This window comes from Taudactylus pleione, unplaced genomic scaffold, assembly GCF_031769625.1.
Source record: "Taudactylus pleione unplaced genomic scaffold, aTauple2 ptg000183l, whole genome shotgun sequence".
Classification (NCBI taxonomy): domain Eukaryota; kingdom Metazoa; phylum Chordata; class Amphibia; order Anura; family Myobatrachidae; genus Taudactylus; species Taudactylus pleione.
In genome coordinates, this window is record NW_028284585.1 from 845,996 (window position 1) to 866,742 (window position 20,747).

Genomic DNA, 20,747 nt, shown 5'->3' on the forward strand with positions numbered 1-20,747 from the left:
GTTTCTGCCAAACTCTCAGATCACAGGCATGTGTATTTTTTTTCACAAGTTTTTACAGGAGAGTTTCCCATCTTATGAGAGTTTAGAAACTCTCTGCTTGGTAAATTCCAGAATCCTATCTTCACCAGTGAAAAGGTTCTCGAGTTTTGCCGATGGGGAATTGAATAGAGTTTGCTAACTCTCCAGTATTTTCCCGTAGCAAAGGAGATCTCTCTCCCGAGTTTGACATTAGCAAATTTGAGAGTGGGAAAAAATGCCCAAACTCTCCCAAACTCTCAGCTTTAAATTTACCCCTACAGTAGATGTTTTTTTTTGTTTATCAAGGATGTAATAAATTAGCTTACAGAGCACATTACTGACCACCAGACCTTCTGCCTTGAATGTGTAGCTAAATTCAATTAGAGCAAGGTAAGCAAGGCATCCTGTATGATCTGCCACCTATTAAAGTGATGAGGATAGGCCAGGCTTTGTGCACTACCTTTGTCTAATCCATAGTGTTGGTGATGGTGATGCAATGCAGTTACAGTCGGGTGGCAAGGAGAATTGAAAAGTTCTCAGTTGAGACATTAGTGCATCTGTATATTAAATAAGTGTTTATTGTAAACAGTTTGTGTAATACAAAACAGGTGGCATAGTATATATATATAACAGGTTTCTAATGCAAAATGATAAATGCATTAAAATACTATATAAGACTGACCATGTTTATAGTATATGTGCATAATTAGGTATACAGAAATAAATACTATGAAAATAAATGTATTATTAAATATTTGTTCAATCAGGATGTTCTACGTTGCATCCCGAGAAGGCCACCTTCCGGAGATCCTCTCTATGATTCATGTACACAAGCATACTCCTTTACCAGCTGTTATTGTTTTGGTAAGCTAAATTACATCTTTACCTATTGTTTTTATTAATTAATGTAATTATATTACAGTGCATTGAAATAAAATGTACTGATATTTGTTCTTCCATCTCATGCCTTGTTATAACATACATCTCTCTTGCAGCTATCAAAATGTTTGTTTATATGCTCACAAATATAGGCAGATTTGTTGAATGGTCATGTAGTCATATAACAGTTATCTAAATATTATTAGTAACAATCATTTATACACTGCCAGCATATTCTGTTGCACTATTTACAATGCTCTAAATTTGCATATAGCGCATTGGCCTGGGCTGAGTTCAGTGGATGGTGAACGCAGCTTCAGTAAATTTCAAATTGGTGATCAAAAGGTCACATTGACAAAAACAGAGGCGCCACTGAGCATGTGCGACCCGGCAATAAAGTGGATAGAGCCATGGGGACATTAGGCCTCTCTGTGGACAAAATGTGTATTCCATAATTCATGGGAAAGTATCAGCACATGACATGTGTATAGTCCTGCAGGCAGCATATGAAGATAAAGGTCTAATGAGGAGGATAAACCTGAGGCAGACACTGTAATGTGCCACACCGAGTAAATGCAGAGGCATATCTGAGTATATTGACATCTGTAGGAGTCCAGGTGGATGATGAGCAGTTTATGATGGCAATGCTGCATAATTAGACACCTGAATTTGCCTTTGTAATCCTGTGTGACTAAGCTATCAACGGAGATCGTGTGGGCTAAACTGCTACAGATTCAAGAATGCAGACCAGTTGAGACAAATACTGAGAGTACTGCTTTACTGACAAAGGGTACTAAGGCCAAAAGGCAAGTACAAGTGTTTCATATGTCACAAAGTGGGAAATAAAGCCTCTTAATGCAAACTGAGATACATGAACTCAGGAGTCACGCGGTACAGTTTTTCAGTTGCAATGAAGAATGGTTTACATAATTGAACATGTGTGACCCTATACCAGTCAGAGGGATTGGAAACAAAGTCCTTACAGTCATGAAATCCGGGACAATCACAGTGCGCCTAAGAATTAAACCATAGTCACAGACACCCAGTATGTGTTATTTGTACAAGATTTAGGGACCAACCTTAATGATAAGTGTCCTGGAAGACAAAGGATTCAAGGTCAGGTTCACAGAGGGCATTTTTGTTGTGCAAAATAAAAGAGGGACTGTCATAGCAACAGCCAGTGGTGGAACTTTCGGAGACAATGGAGTCAGTTGCCGCCGGGCTCCCAACCCTGAAGGGGGCACCTCCTCCATTGTCTCCCATTCCGTCTCCTTCCTGTTGCTGCTGTAACAGAGGAGCTGCCGAGCTGAACACAGTTCAGCATCAGCGGCGCTCTTCCTCCTCGACCTACTCTGTGCTGGTCGCGACCTGACCCTGCCGGCTGAGCAGTCTGTGCTCTGGTCGTGACCGCGACCTGAACCTGCCTGCTGACTGGTAGCCAGGAGACAGTGTGGCTGGGCATGCAATGCATACAGAGGACTCCCAGAGTGAGTAAGAGCTGGCTTGACGGAGGGGATGCGGTGCAGCGGTGGGCGGCTGGCACATTATGTGAGGAGAGGTAGTGTGTGGAGGGAGCGGGAGCTACAGGAGCCAATGGCAGGAATGGAAAGAAGCTGGTTGCTGGGCTCCTGCAAAGGGAGAAACTTGGAGGCGCATCCTCGCGGGCAGGCACTTAGCTTTGTCTGACCTGAGCGGCATGGAGGGGATGGAAGACCCTGGCTATAGATGTCACAGCCAAGGCACCACAGACCTTGGGAAGGGACACTCAACAGGATGCAGCTGATGCTGAACTATGTAGTATGAGGTAAAAATAACAAAATGAGGGGAAGATGTATTCAACCGGCACAGACGGGGGAGGTATCATGGTGGCCAGGAGGGAACACAGATGGGGTGAAAGAGAGACATTAGAGTTTATAAAGAGAAAACTGGTAGAAGGGGCACAGATAGAGGCATAAGAGGACACAGAGATGCAGAAGGGGGTATAGATAGAGGTACAAAGAGGCATAAGAGGTACAGGTAGAAGCACAGAAAGGTAGGAGGGGAGAACTGAGAGGTAGAATGGGGCACATACAGTGTATAAGCTTGCCATATAATTCCTTTGTGTGTTAAATTAAAGGGATGATCTGACAAGCCTACACATACTGTATAGATGAAGCACGGACAGAGAGAAGGGGAGTGCAGGTAAGAAATGTGTCATTGGTTGGTTTACGTAATACAATAAATTACTTGTTGATAGATCACTTGTAATGTTTTGTTTTCACATAAAAAATGGGGTAGAGGTGAGTGGGTCTGGTCACAGAGAGGGGTGAGACGTCTGCCAAATATACAGACAGGTGGCAGCAATATGGTTAATAGTAGTAAAAGGATATAGGCCCGGCAGCAGTGACAGTCCTTCTTGCTGCACTGTTTACAATGATTCAGTACCTCTTGAGAGATATTGTCCCTGTGTATGCTGGGGGCTCTAACTGAACCACACCTATTCCTCTGCACAGTTGGCCACATACAGGTGTGTGCTCATTTTTGCAAGTGAAAACGGGGAACTGCAGCAGATGTCCCCCTAGATGCATTCAGGGGATACTGTAAATTTGCGGATATCTCCCGAACATGGGTGTTTTCTCCGGGTGATATCCTGCAAATTGAATATAGTAAATAGGCCCAAAAGTTCATAATCTATTTTAGTGTGTTTGTGCGCATATTTAGATTGAAAGATAGATATGCACCACATTTATTTTCCCTTTTTTGGGGGGGGGCGCCAAACTATACCTTGCCTCCGGGCGACTGGGATGAACTTACGCCACTGGCAACAGCAACACACCATCAGCTATATTATCTAGACATGGATTAGTGTTGTGGATGATGGCCTCTGATGCAAGCCAATCTCTGGAGCTATGGCATTGGTGATTAGGCTACCTGGGGTATGATAACATCCTGAAACTCGTGGAAGGGATGGTTACAGAAATAGTTGTGAACAATCCAGAGAGAGCTGTATAAAGGGTAAGCAAACCCTTAGTCCTTTCAGAAACCAGTGCTGAGGCACTGCTAGCATTAGTACTTACAGATGTGTGCAGCCCTATGGAAGTGAAATCAATAAGTAGATATTGCTGCTGTCTGACATTCATCAATTATTTTTATTAGTATGATACATGTTTACTTCATCAAAACCAAAAGTGAAATAATAAACAAATTTACAGATTACAGAAATTTAGTGGAGACTCAAAATGGTCAGAAATTGAAGATCTTGAGATCTGACAGTGGCAGGGAATATGAAAATAAAATGTAGCCATCTTCCTAAAGAATTATGGCATTGAGAACCATCTAACCATTTCATACAAGCCAGAAAGGAATAACATCAGCAATCAGGCCAACCACAAAACTGCGGAAAGAGCGCAGACTATGTTGAGTGACATAGGCCTAGAAAAGAGTTTTTGGGCAGAAGCAGTATTTACCACAATATATATGAAGAACCGTGCAGACACAGTAGCTGTGAAAGGCACAACACTTCTAGAGACATGATCTGGAAGTAATCCAAACATCATTCATCTTTGAGTCTTTGGGTGCACATATACCTAAGGAGAAGTGAAATAAGCTGGATCCCAAGTCAGTGTAGTGTATCATGTTTGGATACAGCCAAGAAAGTAAAGGATACAAACTTTGGGATAATACAAACATTAGCTTAAAAATCCAAGAATCTGTTGTTCTAATAAACAGTGCCACCTAATGTGAAGTAGGAACAAGAGTGGCAGCACAAGCTTGTTACACTGGATATGACAACAGGTGGAAGCATATCTGAGTTAAAGACTGCCAGTGTCCACATCCAATCACAGAGCAGGAGTTCTGTGAGAAAGAAAAACCCTTAGGAGATATTATGAAGATCATGCAAATATCGCATTCTGTGAACCACCAAATATCCAAGAAGCAAAGTCAAGCAGAGCACTGGGAGGAGTGGAAGTCAGCAATAGAAAAAGAACTGGCATCACTGGATGACAATTATGCATGAGCTATTGTTAAAAGGCTGAGTTACCCCAATACTATCAAGATCAAGTGGGTCTTTTGTAAAAAGTTAAATGCAGATGGAACTATTGTCCATTACAAAGCCTGTCTTGTGACTATAGGATATACACAGAAATCCGGGATTGAATATGGGGAGGTGGACTTTGCTGATATGTTCAAGTGAGGTATATTGTTTATGTGACTGGAGACAGCTCTAACAAGGTGGGGTAGGGGGGTCAGAGGGAAGTGCGCTGCTGTGCACTCTTGTGCTGTCTCCTCCTTTCAGTACTGTGACCCTGGCAAGATTATGTCACTGAGGCACCTTCTGTGCATGTGCAACCTGACACGTACCACTGTGTAGAGTGTTACACTACTGCACACGTGCAGTACATAGGTCCTCTAGGTGAGACCAGTATTACTGCTGTTATAGGCATCATCAATGACCACCACTGTTACCCTGCATCACCGTGTATACTGCTGTTAATGCTCTATGTTACAGATGTTACTAAAAAACCTGCAAGCATAGTTAAGGACTCTCTGTGTGGACTATCCTCCATTTTACATTCCACTGTTACCCTATAGGCTAGATCAATAATATATTGATCCTTGTTTTGAGGTCTGCTTTAATTGTGATTACCACAATTGTGAAAAAAACACAAGGCAACCACAACACAGGAAGATAACAAATCCATTCATAATACTAAGGCAATTCCTAAATATTTGATATTGAAATAAAGTATCTTGAGTTCTTAAAAAAAGACATGTTATTAAAGTATAGTTTGGCCAACCCCTTCTTTCTCACATCCCATACCTATGCAGTAAATGAGGGTCTCCATTCCTCAAGAACCTCAGTCTCTGCAGTTCTCTTCATTATGTACTGTAATAATGTATTATTTTAGCTTGTGCACAAGGCTGGGTTATTCCACGTGTTTTTCTGTATCTGTTTATTTACTGTGGTGGTAATACTTTTACATTGTAATTTTATCTGACAATTTGTCTGTTTTGCTGATGACAATAAATTTGTCTTGTATTTATTGTAAAGCTGATTAAAAGCAAACTATGCAGAAACAAGGTGGGGTCTACTAAATCTATCTATCTATCTATCTATCTATCTATCTATCTATCTATCTATACATTTACTAAGAAAGGCAAAATATTGTTAATCTATAGCTGAACACAGTAGAGGCAATTTTGGTGAAAATATATAATTTTTGATTATTTACAATCAGTTATTTATATGGATTGTCCCTTTAAACAGTGTGTCATGCTTCTCTAGAGACCTAAACTTGTCCATGTTGCTTAGGAAGAAAATGATAAATCATTAGTATAACATTACTTTTGCTTCTCTCATTATTTTATTGCATTTGAAGGCCATGCAGCATCACGCTGTTATCAGTTTCGCTGGCAGATTTGTGCATCTGCTCCTGGTATTTAACTCTCAGAGGCAGGAAAGTAAATCACTTCTTATTAGTGTGTGTTCCCTGGGATTGTATGGATGGAAAGGGACTGATTATTTCAGGCTTCTTCCCAGACATGAAGTCTTTTGAAACAGAGGTATGACTAATAAAACCTAAATTTGCTTAATTGGAAGTGAAGTAAAGCTCTATCGTCTGAGAATTCGCAATGGGCTCATCAGAGGCACCACTGTAATGAAGGACACAAACAAGTGTACACATTTATAATGGGAAAAGACTAGCTGGTAAATTGATTCTGTGTTTAAATGCATGTTTTACAGGCAAAAAAGCAAGCTATAAAAACATACACAAATAGAAATGACTAGAAAATAAAACATTGTTGTATACATTTTATATAGGAGGAACATCAACTACTGTATAGTATATAGTACTAATACCAGTGCTAGCACTAAGCCAAAATGTTCTATAAATCATATCTTATTCTTGAAAAATTAACTCACATTTTTTAAAATATATTTTAAAGAAGAGAAATTTTGTCATATTACATTCATTATTTACAATAATTATTATATTACAAATAATTTCTTAAAAATCATAAGGCCTCATTTATCAATGAGTTTTATCATTCAGAACGAGTGATAAAACTTGTTGCGTATGATAAATGGTGCTCCAGCCAATCAGCTCCCAACTGTCATTTTTCAAACAGATGACAGTTGGGAGCTGATTGGCTGGCGCACCATTATAATACACAAGTTTTATCACTCGTTGTGAATGATAAAATCCGTTGATAAATAAGGCCTATAGTATGTAAAGGAATTGATATACTGTAATGTCAACATATGTAATAATTGGTATCTAATAAATAATCTAATGGATACTTATTTCTAACATGTCTGTTTTTTTATCCTATTGTTCCCAGCACTTTAAACTGATAGATGTATTATTGACTATACATATACAGAAGTGTAAGATATACACAATTTTACTTATTTCATTCCTGGGCTGAACAATTGAATTAGAGATGATCAGTTTTTAGCTTTGCTGCCATGCACCTGTCTCACATGTAGAAAACAATGAGTTGGACATGGAACACTTCCTAGACATATGGGAAAGTGACTTCATAGGGTCACAGAAAGGAACCGCAGCTAACGTTCTCTGAGTAGGTATGTAGTTAGGGGGTCTTTCAGTTGCCCAGAAGTCTTCCACACCCCACAAACCAGATGTTTTGAGCTCTGTTTCAGCCATTTAAAATAGAAGAGAAATGAACCATGTACAGCTGCACAATTTAACCCTAATAAATAACATAGGTGGATAGTTAGGCAGCCTTATGTCTCTCATTGAGTTAGTGGTTTGATGTCACTGTTGTAAGACCTATTACTCCTTCTCTTCAATAAATAGAGGTGTTTCTGCATGAATAGGTTGTGCTCTCTCAGCCAATATATGATGTATCATGCATTACATAATGGGCCATTTCTTCATTCATGAAACATTTTGACATTTGCGGCTTTAATCAACCTCTTTCTTCTATTGAGAGGTAGGAGGGAGGTGTGTGTGATTCCATGTAACACTTCACTACAGTATATAGTAAAGCTGCTTACAGGGTGGGTGTCGAAACTATTGCCATTTTTAAAGATCATTAGTAAAGTGTATGTCATTCAGTTATCTTACAGTATTTGTTGCTGGCAGTGTATTTGTAAGGTTGCAAGTGATAATGCTGGTGATCAAGGAGGTGAATGTGGTTTATGTGTGAGCATGGAACCTTTATACCCTCCATTATGTAGATTCATGGTTAAGAGTATTATTCAATTCAGTAGCTAACAATAAACTCCCTAGGACCTGAGATTCTGGCCTCAACCTGTCACTCCCAAGCTGGGAAAGTTAGCAGCATTGTATTAGAAACACAGTATTACTCATGTGGGTAACAGTTCGTTATACAGTTTTATTTTGTAAAGGATATGATGAAAGTTATGTTTAAAAGAGATGTCCAGCTATCCTCTTATGTAAGATGTCCAGCTATCCTCTTATGTAAGATGTCCAGCTATCCTCTTATGTAAGATGTCTAGCTATCCTCTTATGTAAGATGTCTTCTATCCTCTTATGTAAGATGTTCAGCTATCCTCTTATGTAAGATGTCCAGCTATCCTCTTATGTAAGATGTCCAGCTATCCTCTTATGTAAGATGTCCAGCTATCCTCTTATGTAAGATGTTCAGCTATCCTCTTATGTAAGATGTCCAGCTATCCTCTTATGTAAGATGTCTAGCTATCCTCTTATGTAACTTATTGGGCCTCATTTGTGCAGCTGACTAGTTTTTTCTCTTTTCTAATGCTCTATCGACTATTACATGCATTAGAGGTCTCAGAATTGCCAGTTATGCTGTCCTTACATGAAAATGCACCTTGGCCTTGTGGTGTCAGAGGTTTTTGTGCTACATATACAACATTTTTTTTTTTTACTTTTTAAAACATTTTTTTTAGTATGTACTGATCCTATACACTGAGGCCAAATTGTTGGTACTGTATACACAGGAATACACAAGTGGGTAACATATTATATGCTTAGCTGCTTGTAGTCTTCTTCAATGGCTGTTCCTATACTACCGCACCTTTCATTAGGCAAATAATAGTAGAATCAATCAGCAGCGGCTCCTGCCCTCTTACCTGAGGGAGGCTGCCGCTGCGTCTGGTCCCGGCACCTGCACAATGACTGTCAGGCACCGGGACCCACACATGAGAATGATGACATAGCTGCTACGGATCATTTTCAAAACCGTTTCGTATGTTATGATGACAGCTTTAATGCGTAAAGACTACAATTGTATTCATACTGGATCTGAATGTAAAAACATAGAAAGTGCCAGAATGACAATCAGGTAAGCAGTTAATAGCCTGTTATATATATAAAAATAATTCATGCATTTCTTGAGGATGGATTAATAAGATTCTGAAGTACATGCTATCAGGAGACAAGCTAAGCCTATTGAGTGTGTAGCATACACATATAGTGCTCATAAGTCTACCTTGAAATTAAAAAGTCTGTGGATTAAGCATTTTCTGTGTTTTTAAGACTGCTGGGAAAGTGATGGCATTGGTTGTTTAAATAGTTATTGTTTTGACCTTGAGCTCTCAGAGAAATAGGTAAAAAAATAGGAGCTTACAACTGGCAGAAAATATGTGCAGCAGCTGTAATGTGATACTAAAAATATGTTAAAATAAGCTCACTTTTCTTCTCCCAGCCAATGGTTAGAGATGATAATGATGTTTTCCATTTCTAATAATTTAGATAATTGTTATTGTGAGATAACCCCCTGATCCATTACAAATCTTGTCATAATTCAGCTTCAAGCACAGAGTAGAGGGGCTACAGTATGTTTAAAATGCGATTTAGCTACAGTCGGTAATGCTTGGTACATTGAGTAAATACATCTCAGCATATTCTAAAACGCACAGCCAAGTAACACAATGTAATTGCTGGTGGTGTCTTTTTTACCCAAAATAATATGTCATTAGTAAGAAAAGTACACTAAAATGATCGTGTGATACAAATGTGACTTTCTGTAGATTTATCTGTTCAAGTAAATAGAATCTCTATATCATTAATTATGAATTAATTAATTGGAAAATTGCAGGTTTAAAGGGGAGATATATCAAGCCGTGGAGAGAGCTAAAGTATCAACTAATCATCTAATAACTGTCATGTTACAGGCTATGCTAGAAACATGACAAAGCTTGATATATCTCCCCCTAAAATACAAAAATAAATCAAGAAATCCTTTTTGAGCTAGTGTGGTATACAGTATACATGCATCATACACTAAGATTAAGTTATAAGGATTTTAGCAAATTTATAGCAGTGGGAAAAAACTATGACAGGACTGTTGCGAAACGACACATCCCAGCATACCTTGCCAGCTATCAGTTGGTGGTGCATCATGCTGGCAGTGTCAGCTGTGTCTTGTAGTTTCACAACACCTGGAAAGACACAAGTTGTCCAGATCTGAACTATATTAACAAAAATAATAACAGAACCTTGTGACTACATGCAATGTTCCCACTATAAAAAACAATCTCTATGAAGCTCATTAAAATATTTGTTTTGCAACACATACTGTAATGTCATTTTTGCTTGTGGGTGCAATGCCAGGTGCACACATATGCCTAGTCCTGATTCAGATATGTACGCTAATGCCATAGCTACGATCCCGCACACAGCTGCTGTGCGAAAATATGCAAATGTCACTGCCGGGATATCTATCGAGATGCCCACAGGCATCATTGCAATCCAAGCATCTGCATACAAAGACGCAGCATCGGTTGCAGATCATTCAATGGTAACACAGAATAGCCACCGCAACTGAGAAGCTGGAGCCATATTTCTTGCATACGGAATAACAGATGCCCCCAAAATATCCACAATACGCCTCCATTTGTAGCCAACACTCCCCATTACCACCCCCAAACGTACTATGACTGTCAATCACACTCTGAATAATTACTTGCTGCGAACGACTCTGGCAATGTACCTTGAGCTATACGGAGTGCAACGCAGACGCTTGCGCAGATGGCTGATAATTGCTCAACTACGAAAACATCAGCATAACGTACAACTCAACTCTTAAACAGCAAGAAATGCCCCCATCCGCCAAGTTTCATCCAGATTCCCGTTCAGAAGAAGTAAACTTTATTATTGCCGACAGACACGGCCATTTGGTTGTACTCCTATAAAAATTGCTCTTTTTGTGGATTTGTGCTGTGGTCACTCATTTTTGTAGCTTTATAAATGACTTTATTTGTTTTACTATATGAAACCAAGACAACATTCAGGCTAAACTTTCAAACAACAATGCAATAGGAGACACTTTCATCTTGGCCCCCAAGCATAGATTAAACTGTTGATTCTTCAATTTGTAATTACTGTTTCAAGAATAGGTCAGTTTAATGACATCAGTAGGTCTCAATAGTAGTGAGTCTTATAGGTGGTTCAATGATTTATTTAACATGGGCATGATTCCAGCATGGAGTAGAGCAAACAGCTACTGGTCTCTGTTGGCCTGAGTACAGATATATATTGTTTTCCATCCTTCATTGTTATTGTAGTGTCTCGACAGGTTTTATATCTAGAGCTCAGTGCTTCTCATCTCTGCTACTCAGGGACCACAAAAGGTCATGTTTTAAGACTATCTCTGCCTGAGCAAAGACGGACTAATGTAATAGACTGGAGCACTGCCTGCCATTGATCAATAAGGATAAAATGTATGCCTGCCCAGATTGTGGCCATTCATTAACCTCAGCATTAATTTTTACCAATGACCAAACGTAATGCTGAATATCTTGCTGCCCATTGTATCAGCAGGATCAGTGAGCAGATTTTAAAATGGACCTAAAGATCTTTGCCATATCCAGTATCACGTTTGAGTCCATGCATTGAATTTTTTTCTGTCTAGCAATGAAATTCTTTTTACCTCTGTTATTTAGTTTTACATAGTTAAATAGTTTTAGAATTCTACTTTCGCTCTTATGTTTCAGGTTATTTGTCTGTGTTATCATTATTATTCCCTCAAGTACTCCATAACATGTTGGCACTTTATAAATAAAGCATAACTACTACAAATAATAATAATAATCGTAATAATAATAATCATAATAATAATAATAATAATAATAATAATCATTATTATAATTATTATTATTACATACTGTTTATACGGGTTGGGTAGGGGATGCCAGGACCAAGGATCCCGGTGGTCAGAATCTCAACGCCTGCATCCCGACAGGGTTAGGATACCAACACCTGCCAGTAAGTATTCTAGCCCTACCACTAATCCCAACCCTCTCTCTCCGTAGTCTAACCCTAACCCTCCTCCCCGCAGCCTTACCCTCCCCTAGAGCCTAACCTCAACCCTCCCACTATTGCCTAACCCTAACCCCTAACCCTAATCCTAACCCCAATACTTACCATTTGGATGACAGCAGTCGGGATGCTGGTGCCGGTATTCTGACTGGTGTTCGGATTCCGGCGCTGGCATACTAAGCGTGCCAGCATCCCGACAAATGGGATTTCATCTGCATCCCGTTTAGACAAATATATTATTTTACAGTTGAAATTTAGGAGTAATAAGCATTTAGCATTATTGACTGCAAAATATTTCTATTTCTCTTTCCTCATTCTCTCTGGAGCATGGTACATAACTAATAAAGACGGCAACAGCTGGAGAGTTTACCATATCCTGTTAGGAGCTACTAGTCAGAACAAATTTATACTTAACAATATGACATCTGTAGGTAACACTGATTTTGGGTATCCAGGTTTCCATAGATCTGAAACTATTTGCTAAGTTGTATTTCTATTTCTTATTATAATAATATGGCTCAAGAAAAAAATAAGCTCCTTTTTGAATAAAGGCAAATATGACGTCCTATGTATAGTACTTATAGAAATAAATTCAATATTCTTTTGGGCAATTAAACAAGATATTTTTTTGTTAAAGAAGCTTCAGTATGCTTCCTACACTTTACCCCCATGTCAGCCCATATTGATCCTCCTTTGTTTATTAACAATCATCCAAGCCCATAAGAAATGTCATATTAGACATACTGTAACATAATAATTATCCATGCTACACTCATATTCAAATCTTGTTATTTTTTATTTTATTATGTAAAATCATTTTATAGTTAAACATTTCTTAATAAATATGTGTTTCAATATTTCCTTATTCTACAGTATATCAACTCAAAAATCAAATCTTGTCTTTTGCAGTATCCTCTAACAATGATAATGCTATTCACTGGGGATATCTACAGCCTCCTGAGTTTTCTTAGCTTTGCTCGATGGCTTTTTATTGGCCTGGTTGTTGTTGGACTCATTTATCTGCGATATAAACGACCTGAGATGCATCGCCCTTTCAAGGTACACTCACCTCTGTGTCTGTCTGACATTAATCTTGATATGCCACACTGATCCTCTCTCAGTGTCACAGGAAATTGAGGAAGATTGTGTATCACCAACTAATATATAGACTCCTCTGTATGTAACTGTAGTTGACAACGTGGCTAACCACTTATACAGTATGAAATGGCCTAAAAACTTTTTTTGTGAAATGTTGGTATAAAGTTTATGCTGTATCATATCTTACTCTGATTTAAAAATAACCCAAATGATTCACTTCTTTATATTTCTTTATAAGTAAGAATAAATAGCCTTTATTCATGAATATTTTTTTTTAAATGATTTATGGCTATTGCTAGATCATAAAATGTTCTAGCACTAGATGGTTGAAACTACCATATTAGCATATTCTCATCCAAGCTTTAGTTTCAGTATGTCAGTGGTTCAAAACTGGTGTTTGAATGATGATACTCTACGTTAATATTTCAAAAGTATGCCAAGTTAGATTACCAGGAACCATACTTATTTATGCTAGAATTATTCTGAAATATATTTACATAGTTTTCACTTCAAACCCACCTTCACTATAGATTATTTTATGGTTATTTATATGTTTGTTATTTGTATCGTTTTCATTTTTGCTAACCACCTGAGGTATGATCATAAACAAACTATTCAATGGTTTTTAGAGCAGAGGTAATATATATATATATATATATATATATATATATATATATTTTATTGACAAGGTTTATTTGAAGACAGTATTATTATGTATCATTCTTGCCTATATTTTACTAAAGCAAGCATACTGTAGGTGGCAAGCATGGTGATTTGCATCATTCTGACTCCACCCATCCCCCCACCCACTGCTTAGTGCCACCATTTGTGGCTTCAGGAAGTGAAGGGCAGGGCTACAATGAGGCAATTCACTGCAAATCTAAGCCCCTGGACCATTGAGTAAGTGGGTCTGGGAGGTTGGTCTACTCTCTTCGGAAATTCAAGAGTATCCCAGACATTCCAAGAGAGTTGACTACAGTGTGACATATATCTGTTTATATTTTACAAGGAAAAGGTGCTAAACCTATTAGTCTGCCAGTCAGTGGGATCTAAATTAATATCTCGGTAGCCCCAGCTGTATGGCATAACGAATCGTAAAACTGGTCAACAGGTCTTCCTAGAAGAATATGTGACTGCAAATGATATAGATGGAATGTGAAAATAATGTTTTTTGCTTTATTTTTATTACAGGTGCCAATATTTATTCCAGCATTATTTTCTTTCACCTGTCTGTTTATGGTTACTTTGTCACTGTATTCAGACCCAATAAACACGGGGATTGGCTTTGCGATAACCCTAACTGGTGTACCTGCTTACTATCTCTTTGTCGTCTGGGATAAGAAGCCAAAATGGTTCCGTAACTTTTCAGGTATAGTACAATACTATATAATGTAGGAAATATAACACTTTAACTAAAATGCAATGATATGCTTCAGTAGGGCACACTATGCTCCTATTATTTAGAGGAATTGAATATAAAAACAATATATATATATACAGTATATATATAAAATGCAGAATGTTGGATCTTAATCAGGTGCATAACATTCAATCTCAATACCATAGAACAATTTGGGAATGGGCTTCTCCATATTGGGTCATCCTCCACAGATGCTCTCACACAGCTCTCATAGGGGAGATGTATCACACTTTGTAAAGAGATAAAGGGGTCTATTTACTAAGCCTTGGAAAGAGATAAAGTGAATGGAGATAAAGAACCTGTCAATCAGCTCTTAACTGCCATGTTGCAGGCTGTGTTTAAAAAATGACAGTTACGAGCTATTTGGTCTGAACTTTACCTCCGTTTACTTTACCTCCATCCAAGGCTTAGTACATAGACCTCAAGGTACCAACCAGTGAGCTTATAACTGTCATTTTAAAGCCTGTGTTAGAAAAAATGACACTCAGAAGCTGATTGGTTGGTACTTTATCTCTCTCTTCGTTATCTCTCTGCAAAGTTTGATACATCTCCCTCATGAGCATGAATGGGGCCAAGTGAATATACAGTAAAGCTTCATTGCAATGCAGCAGCTCCTGTACATGCTGAGAGCGGAGCAGGGGTCCGTGAAAAAGGATGAACCAGGAACCCCCAGACTACTCTCACCATCAAGCCCCATAGCACCCATATGTGAAAGTTTCCCCATGGATCTCTTCACTAGTTGTTAGAATTTATTGCTATCACAGTTTACTTGTAAAAATGCAACTGTTATACCCCTTTCAGACAGAAATCCAAATTACTGGGTTAAACATTTCAACATGATAATTTGGTGATTTACACAGGTCCTTGTTCTGTCTGAATGGGTCAACCCGGGTCTAAATTCCCGGGACTTCGACCCAGGACTTTACCAAGGTAGGAGCCATGGGAATTTAGACCCGGGTTGACACTTTCAAACAGAAGAAATGCCCGTGTAAATCAGCAAATTACTGGGTTGAAATTTTTGACTGGTAATTTGCTCTTCTGTCTGAAGGGGGGTACAGATAGAGAATGGCAAAACAACCCGGTACGCAAAAGTCAGGAAAAATCAGGGTTTTTTTGCCATTTTCTGTCTGAAAGTGGTATTACTGTATTTAGCATTTATTTATCTGGTCTGAGTATCGGAAAGCTGGCTGATACACTATTTAACTGACCTCACTATGTTAATGGTTCGCCAGGGGCTCTATGAGATTTTTCCTTGAAATTAGAAACTGCTGACACCTTATTGTGAGAAGGACTAGTGTATGATTTCCCTACATTATTTTGGTGTCTACAATGTAACATACAATCCTGTGCAAATGTTCTGTCCGATCTGGAGCTTAATAAAGAAATATTTAAATGGCTGTGGAGGACATAGTTATTAGGCTCATTTACAGATAAGCATGAATCTTCCTAAATCAATACATGAAGCAGTACATATGACCAATAAGGTCTCATTTGTTATCAGCAGCATAATTACAGGGTTAGAGGAAAATGTGGCAAATTTGCAATGCAAAGAACTCTGTACTTAGATGCAATAATCCTTAAATTAGTTGATCAGTTGTTCAAGACATGTAAACTAATTTACACTTCAGTAAGTTGTCATTTAACTCATTCTCTCCCAAGGGTGGGACAGACCGCAGTTTTCTTCTTCTTTATAGTACATACAAAACAGATTTGATCAGGGCTCTTAATTGAAACCAGGGATTGTTACCCATGTGAATGTGCTTCTGCATAGATATTGCTTTTTAATATATTGTGATTCTATAAACAAAACCTGTAATTCAGAATTAAGGTCAATAAAACTTATGATCATAGTTTATTAGGCATGAAGTACATGTTTTTATGCATTTTGTGTATGGGTAGATTTCAATGGACCTGCAATGCTTGGAAATATTTATGAAATAAAACAGTGTGCAGTGATCATATTAATCCTAAATGCACATACTGTACAAATATTTCCCAACATGTGTTATGTGATTGAAAATATTTTACTGGTAAATAAGAATCACTGTTTGGCATCCCTTGAGGGAGATTCTCAGGGGGAAGGGGTGAAAAAGTGAGAGATTCAAAATCGAGTCATCACCACCCTGCCCATTGCTGCGAAGTGCTGTCGTTTGCGGGGAAGGGGAGCTTAGGAGGCGGAGCTGCAATGATGCAATTTACCACACCATCAAACCCCCAGACTGCCCACTTCCCCAATGGAGTGCTGGAGAACTCCCCAATATTTGTAAGTCTCCCTGACACTCTGAGAGAGTAGGCAAATATGCTGTGTAGCCACATTTGTGTGAGTATGTGTTTCTTTTTAAGATTTATACAGTAACTAGCAACATGTAACTCTCTTTAAAACTTGTATTTATTACTATATCATGATATGTGAAGCTGTAGAATTATAGTTTCTATGAGTTTCATGGTTTTGCAACTTGAAATCAGTTTGTGAAGTTTTGGAAAATGTTTTTAAAATGTATTTAACACAATATAGCAAGATTTTTTTATTTTTTTAGAAAAGTAACATTACTGTACAGTATACAGCTTTACTGAAATAAAAAAACAGCAGCAAAAATCTTGATTTCTACGAATAGAATAGCCTGGATCTAGGAGTCATTAAGCAAAATGAACTGTAAGAGATTCGCTTATCTGTACAATACATCTGTTCTGGAGCTTGACTAATGAACTATCCAGGATATTTTGACACTATAGGATGAAAGGCTATACTTCACTGCAGCAATCTTTTCCATCAGGAAATGTCTTGCTTTATATACTGAAGGTTATTTACTAATATTGCTCAATGATGCAAACCTGTACTAAACCCAGCAACCAAAAGGACATCTGCATTATTTGTATAACTTGTTCCAGAAATTTGATTATTATTGCGTGCGCAGAACCCATTCTGCGAATGTGCAGAACAGGTCTTGCGCAATCGCACGAAGCCCCTTCTATGCCTCTGCCTGATTGACAGGCAGAGGCATTTAAGGGCGGTTTGGGGGCGGGGTAGGCTGCGTTCCCGGAAATGATGGCTTGACCGCCCCATTTTCCCGGGAGTGGTAAAGCCAGGGTCTGCTTCCATGGACACAGTTTTCTGACCTGAGTAAGCTGAGGCTTAGTCAGCCGGCTGGTGGCTCAGTGACATCCACCATTGCGACTGATGGACGCGATGGTTATCCCAGCCTGCGACCTCGGTCGCAGTGTTGGGATCGCAAATGCATCAGGGGGTGTCCTACACCTCCTGCTGCATTTGCATGTTTGCAAAGATTGAATTGCAAAGCTGTTTGCAATTCTGTCCAGTACATTGATGTCTAGATACTGCTTGGAGATATTATATGGATATTAGAAATTTTGATCTTACTTTTTTTTTTTTACTTTTACTGTGTATTATTTACTCAGTTTTTTTTGCTGCAAGACATATGAAAGCCATTATACTTTATACTGTACAATGGCTCCAAATATTCACCACCTTTGCCATCATACTTATTTTATATTCATGATTTATATGACAAACCACCAATCAATACAATGTACTTTATGTCAAATAAAATTACTGTAATGTTCTTTATTAATGGCAAATAAAAAAGAGACAATGATTAACTACATAAGTATTTCCCCCATTGTTTTAATACTTGGTAAAAGCACTTATAGATGTAATTACAGTTGTGAGTTTGTGGGGCTGATTTAGAGTTACACACACGTTTTGTGGACAGATCTGGTGACATCTCTCACTGCACATCTGAGTCTGAGCTGAGCATATACAACTTTGAAGTACTATGGGTGATACAAATTTATACGCATATCAGCCGCATCTCTACTTATGGCTGAGTGGGTGCAACGGTGGCAGCTGGGCATTCAGGCGTGGGCTAAGTGTTCTGAAGGAGTGTCTCGGTAGAAAAGCAAGCTATCCACAAGTAAACGTATGCAGAGAACCTTCTGATTTTTAGACAGATATCTGGTACCAGGTATAGGGCGGTGTAATTACACAGACACAGCACAGAGAGTTGCTGTAGTGCCTATGCAGCAGCTTACTCCACAGGGAGAGAAAGGGGAGGTGCCCGCTGATTTTTCTACCACTGTGTCCATGGAAACTGAAAGCAAAGGATCCTCTATCTCAAATTGCGGCTCTGACTGTAGGGGGACAGTGCATGTGTCCCCTGTATACAAGCAGAGTGTTGGTAGCATATCACTCGGGTCCCTGTGTGCAGCGGCTGGGTACTGAGCAGCAGTGGGAGCACCAATCTCACACTGTACCACTCCCACTGGGCACTTCCCTGCTGCAGTCGGACCTGCCTAGCTTCATACTTGCAGCAAATCACAGACCTTATGCCCTTTGATGGAGGGGCCAGGTCGCGGCTCTGGTCAGCTGCTGAGGTGGCGCAATGCATATTGTTTTTTTAATTGTTGGAGGGGCCATGGTCATGACTTCAGGATTTGGCCATGCCCCCCAGTGCCTGGGTATGTTTGAGCTCTTGAGGACCCGACTCTAATTCAATCCCTACTTGTGTAAGTCTCTATCAGTGTGGACATCTCTTCACTGCAATTGTCCCCAATCCATCAATGTCATTTTGTTCAGGTTCCATTAAGTCAGGTGGAGACTGGTGATGAACAACAATTTTCAAATCATTCTACAAATTATCGATGCAATTGTCGTCTAGGCTTTGATCGGATCATTCTTGTTTTTTTGCATTTAAGCCATCCCAATGCGGCTTTAAATAATTTAACTGTGACTAGAGATATTTCTAAGGTTATATTCTCAATGTGTGATATTTACAAATATATGTACCGTATGCTCATAAACACAAACACTACTTTGCCGATATTAGACCAAAATACTGTATAAAATGCTAAAGTACAAGATATGTCAATACAAGAACATAATAAAATCTGACATGACATATCTTTGAGTGACACATGTAGTGTGCAGATCTGAAGTCATTACAGCTGTAAACATCATCACAAAGTGTCCTTTACATAGGATTTTATCCACCGCTGCAGTGCAAGGCAATGAATGATGCTGGCAAATAACTATAATTAAAACTCATCTAATTAAAATATGTTTTTCTAGCAAGCAGTTAATTTTATACAGGTCAGAATGCTATTGAACCCTTTCAGTGAGGGAGGATTGGGCACGGTAAAATAACAGCTTGATTCCTTTAGCATACTTACTGGCTTAATGCTACTTTTCCAGCTATTTATTACACACACAGCCACAGCCAAAAACTGTAGTGTATCCTGGTTCTGCTGTATATAACATTATGTTCTCCATAATGACTCAGAAATAAATTGTAGCCAGAACTCTGCATGTAGAACATACAGTAACTTATGTATGGAAAGAACACAAGTACTCATCTATATGTGTGTACTGCTGTAGTGCCATTCATAGTCCGCCTTTTGTTCTTGAAGGACATGTTTGCAGAGGTTTAATTGCACTATGGAGTTTGCATCTAAATGGAAACAATGTAGGAGGACCACAATTCAATGGCAGGACAGGATAATTTTGTGTGAGGATGGAGCTAATTCTGTCCTGTGACAGTATTTCTGGACTTGTCCGGAAACGATGAAAAAAAATATAATTTGTCAATTCTAACCTTGTGGGATTGGCCAGCCCTCTCCGCTCCCACCTCCTTTGATGTTCTACTCCCACTTCCTTTACTGCTTAAAGCCTCCCTTAAAAAGTGGGAGGCACATATAGAAACCATTGTAATTCCTACACCGTTCACCTGTATTGGATGTAATTACCCTCAAATTAAATCTGAAAGTCTGCAGTTAAAGCACATCTTGTTTGTTTCATTTCTAAGTCATTGTGGTGGTGAATAGAGGCCAAAATATGAAAATTCTGTGAATGTCCCAATATTTATGCAACTGACTGTAAGTAGTGATTAAGAGTGCACACAAGTCATCACAATTGCATCCGCATTGCGTGCACAGAATCACATGTGGATACTCGCCTGCATGCAAGCCAAGATGCCACTGAGATGTGCACTACTCTGTACAACCTGTTGCTCAGTTGCGTGCACTCGGCAACGGAGCATGCACTATGCAAAGAAGCACAAGGT

At 38.8% G+C, this 20,747-nt stretch overlaps 1 protein-coding gene across 1 annotated transcript in view; it reads left to right on the top strand.

Annotated features, from left to right (window-relative positions):
- Positions 1–20,747, top strand: part of SLC7A11 (solute carrier family 7 member 11) — a 211,878-nt gene that overhangs the window by 174,627 nt on the left and 16,504 nt on the right. The window contains exons 9-11 of the mRNA XM_088476130.1: positions 786–882; positions 13,062–13,211; positions 14,442–14,619. Of these exons, the coding sequence (XP_088332256.1) occupies positions 786–882; positions 13,062–13,211; positions 14,442–14,619 (425 nt within the window). The remainder of the gene's footprint in view (positions 1–785; positions 883–13,061; positions 13,212–14,441; positions 14,620–20,747) is intronic.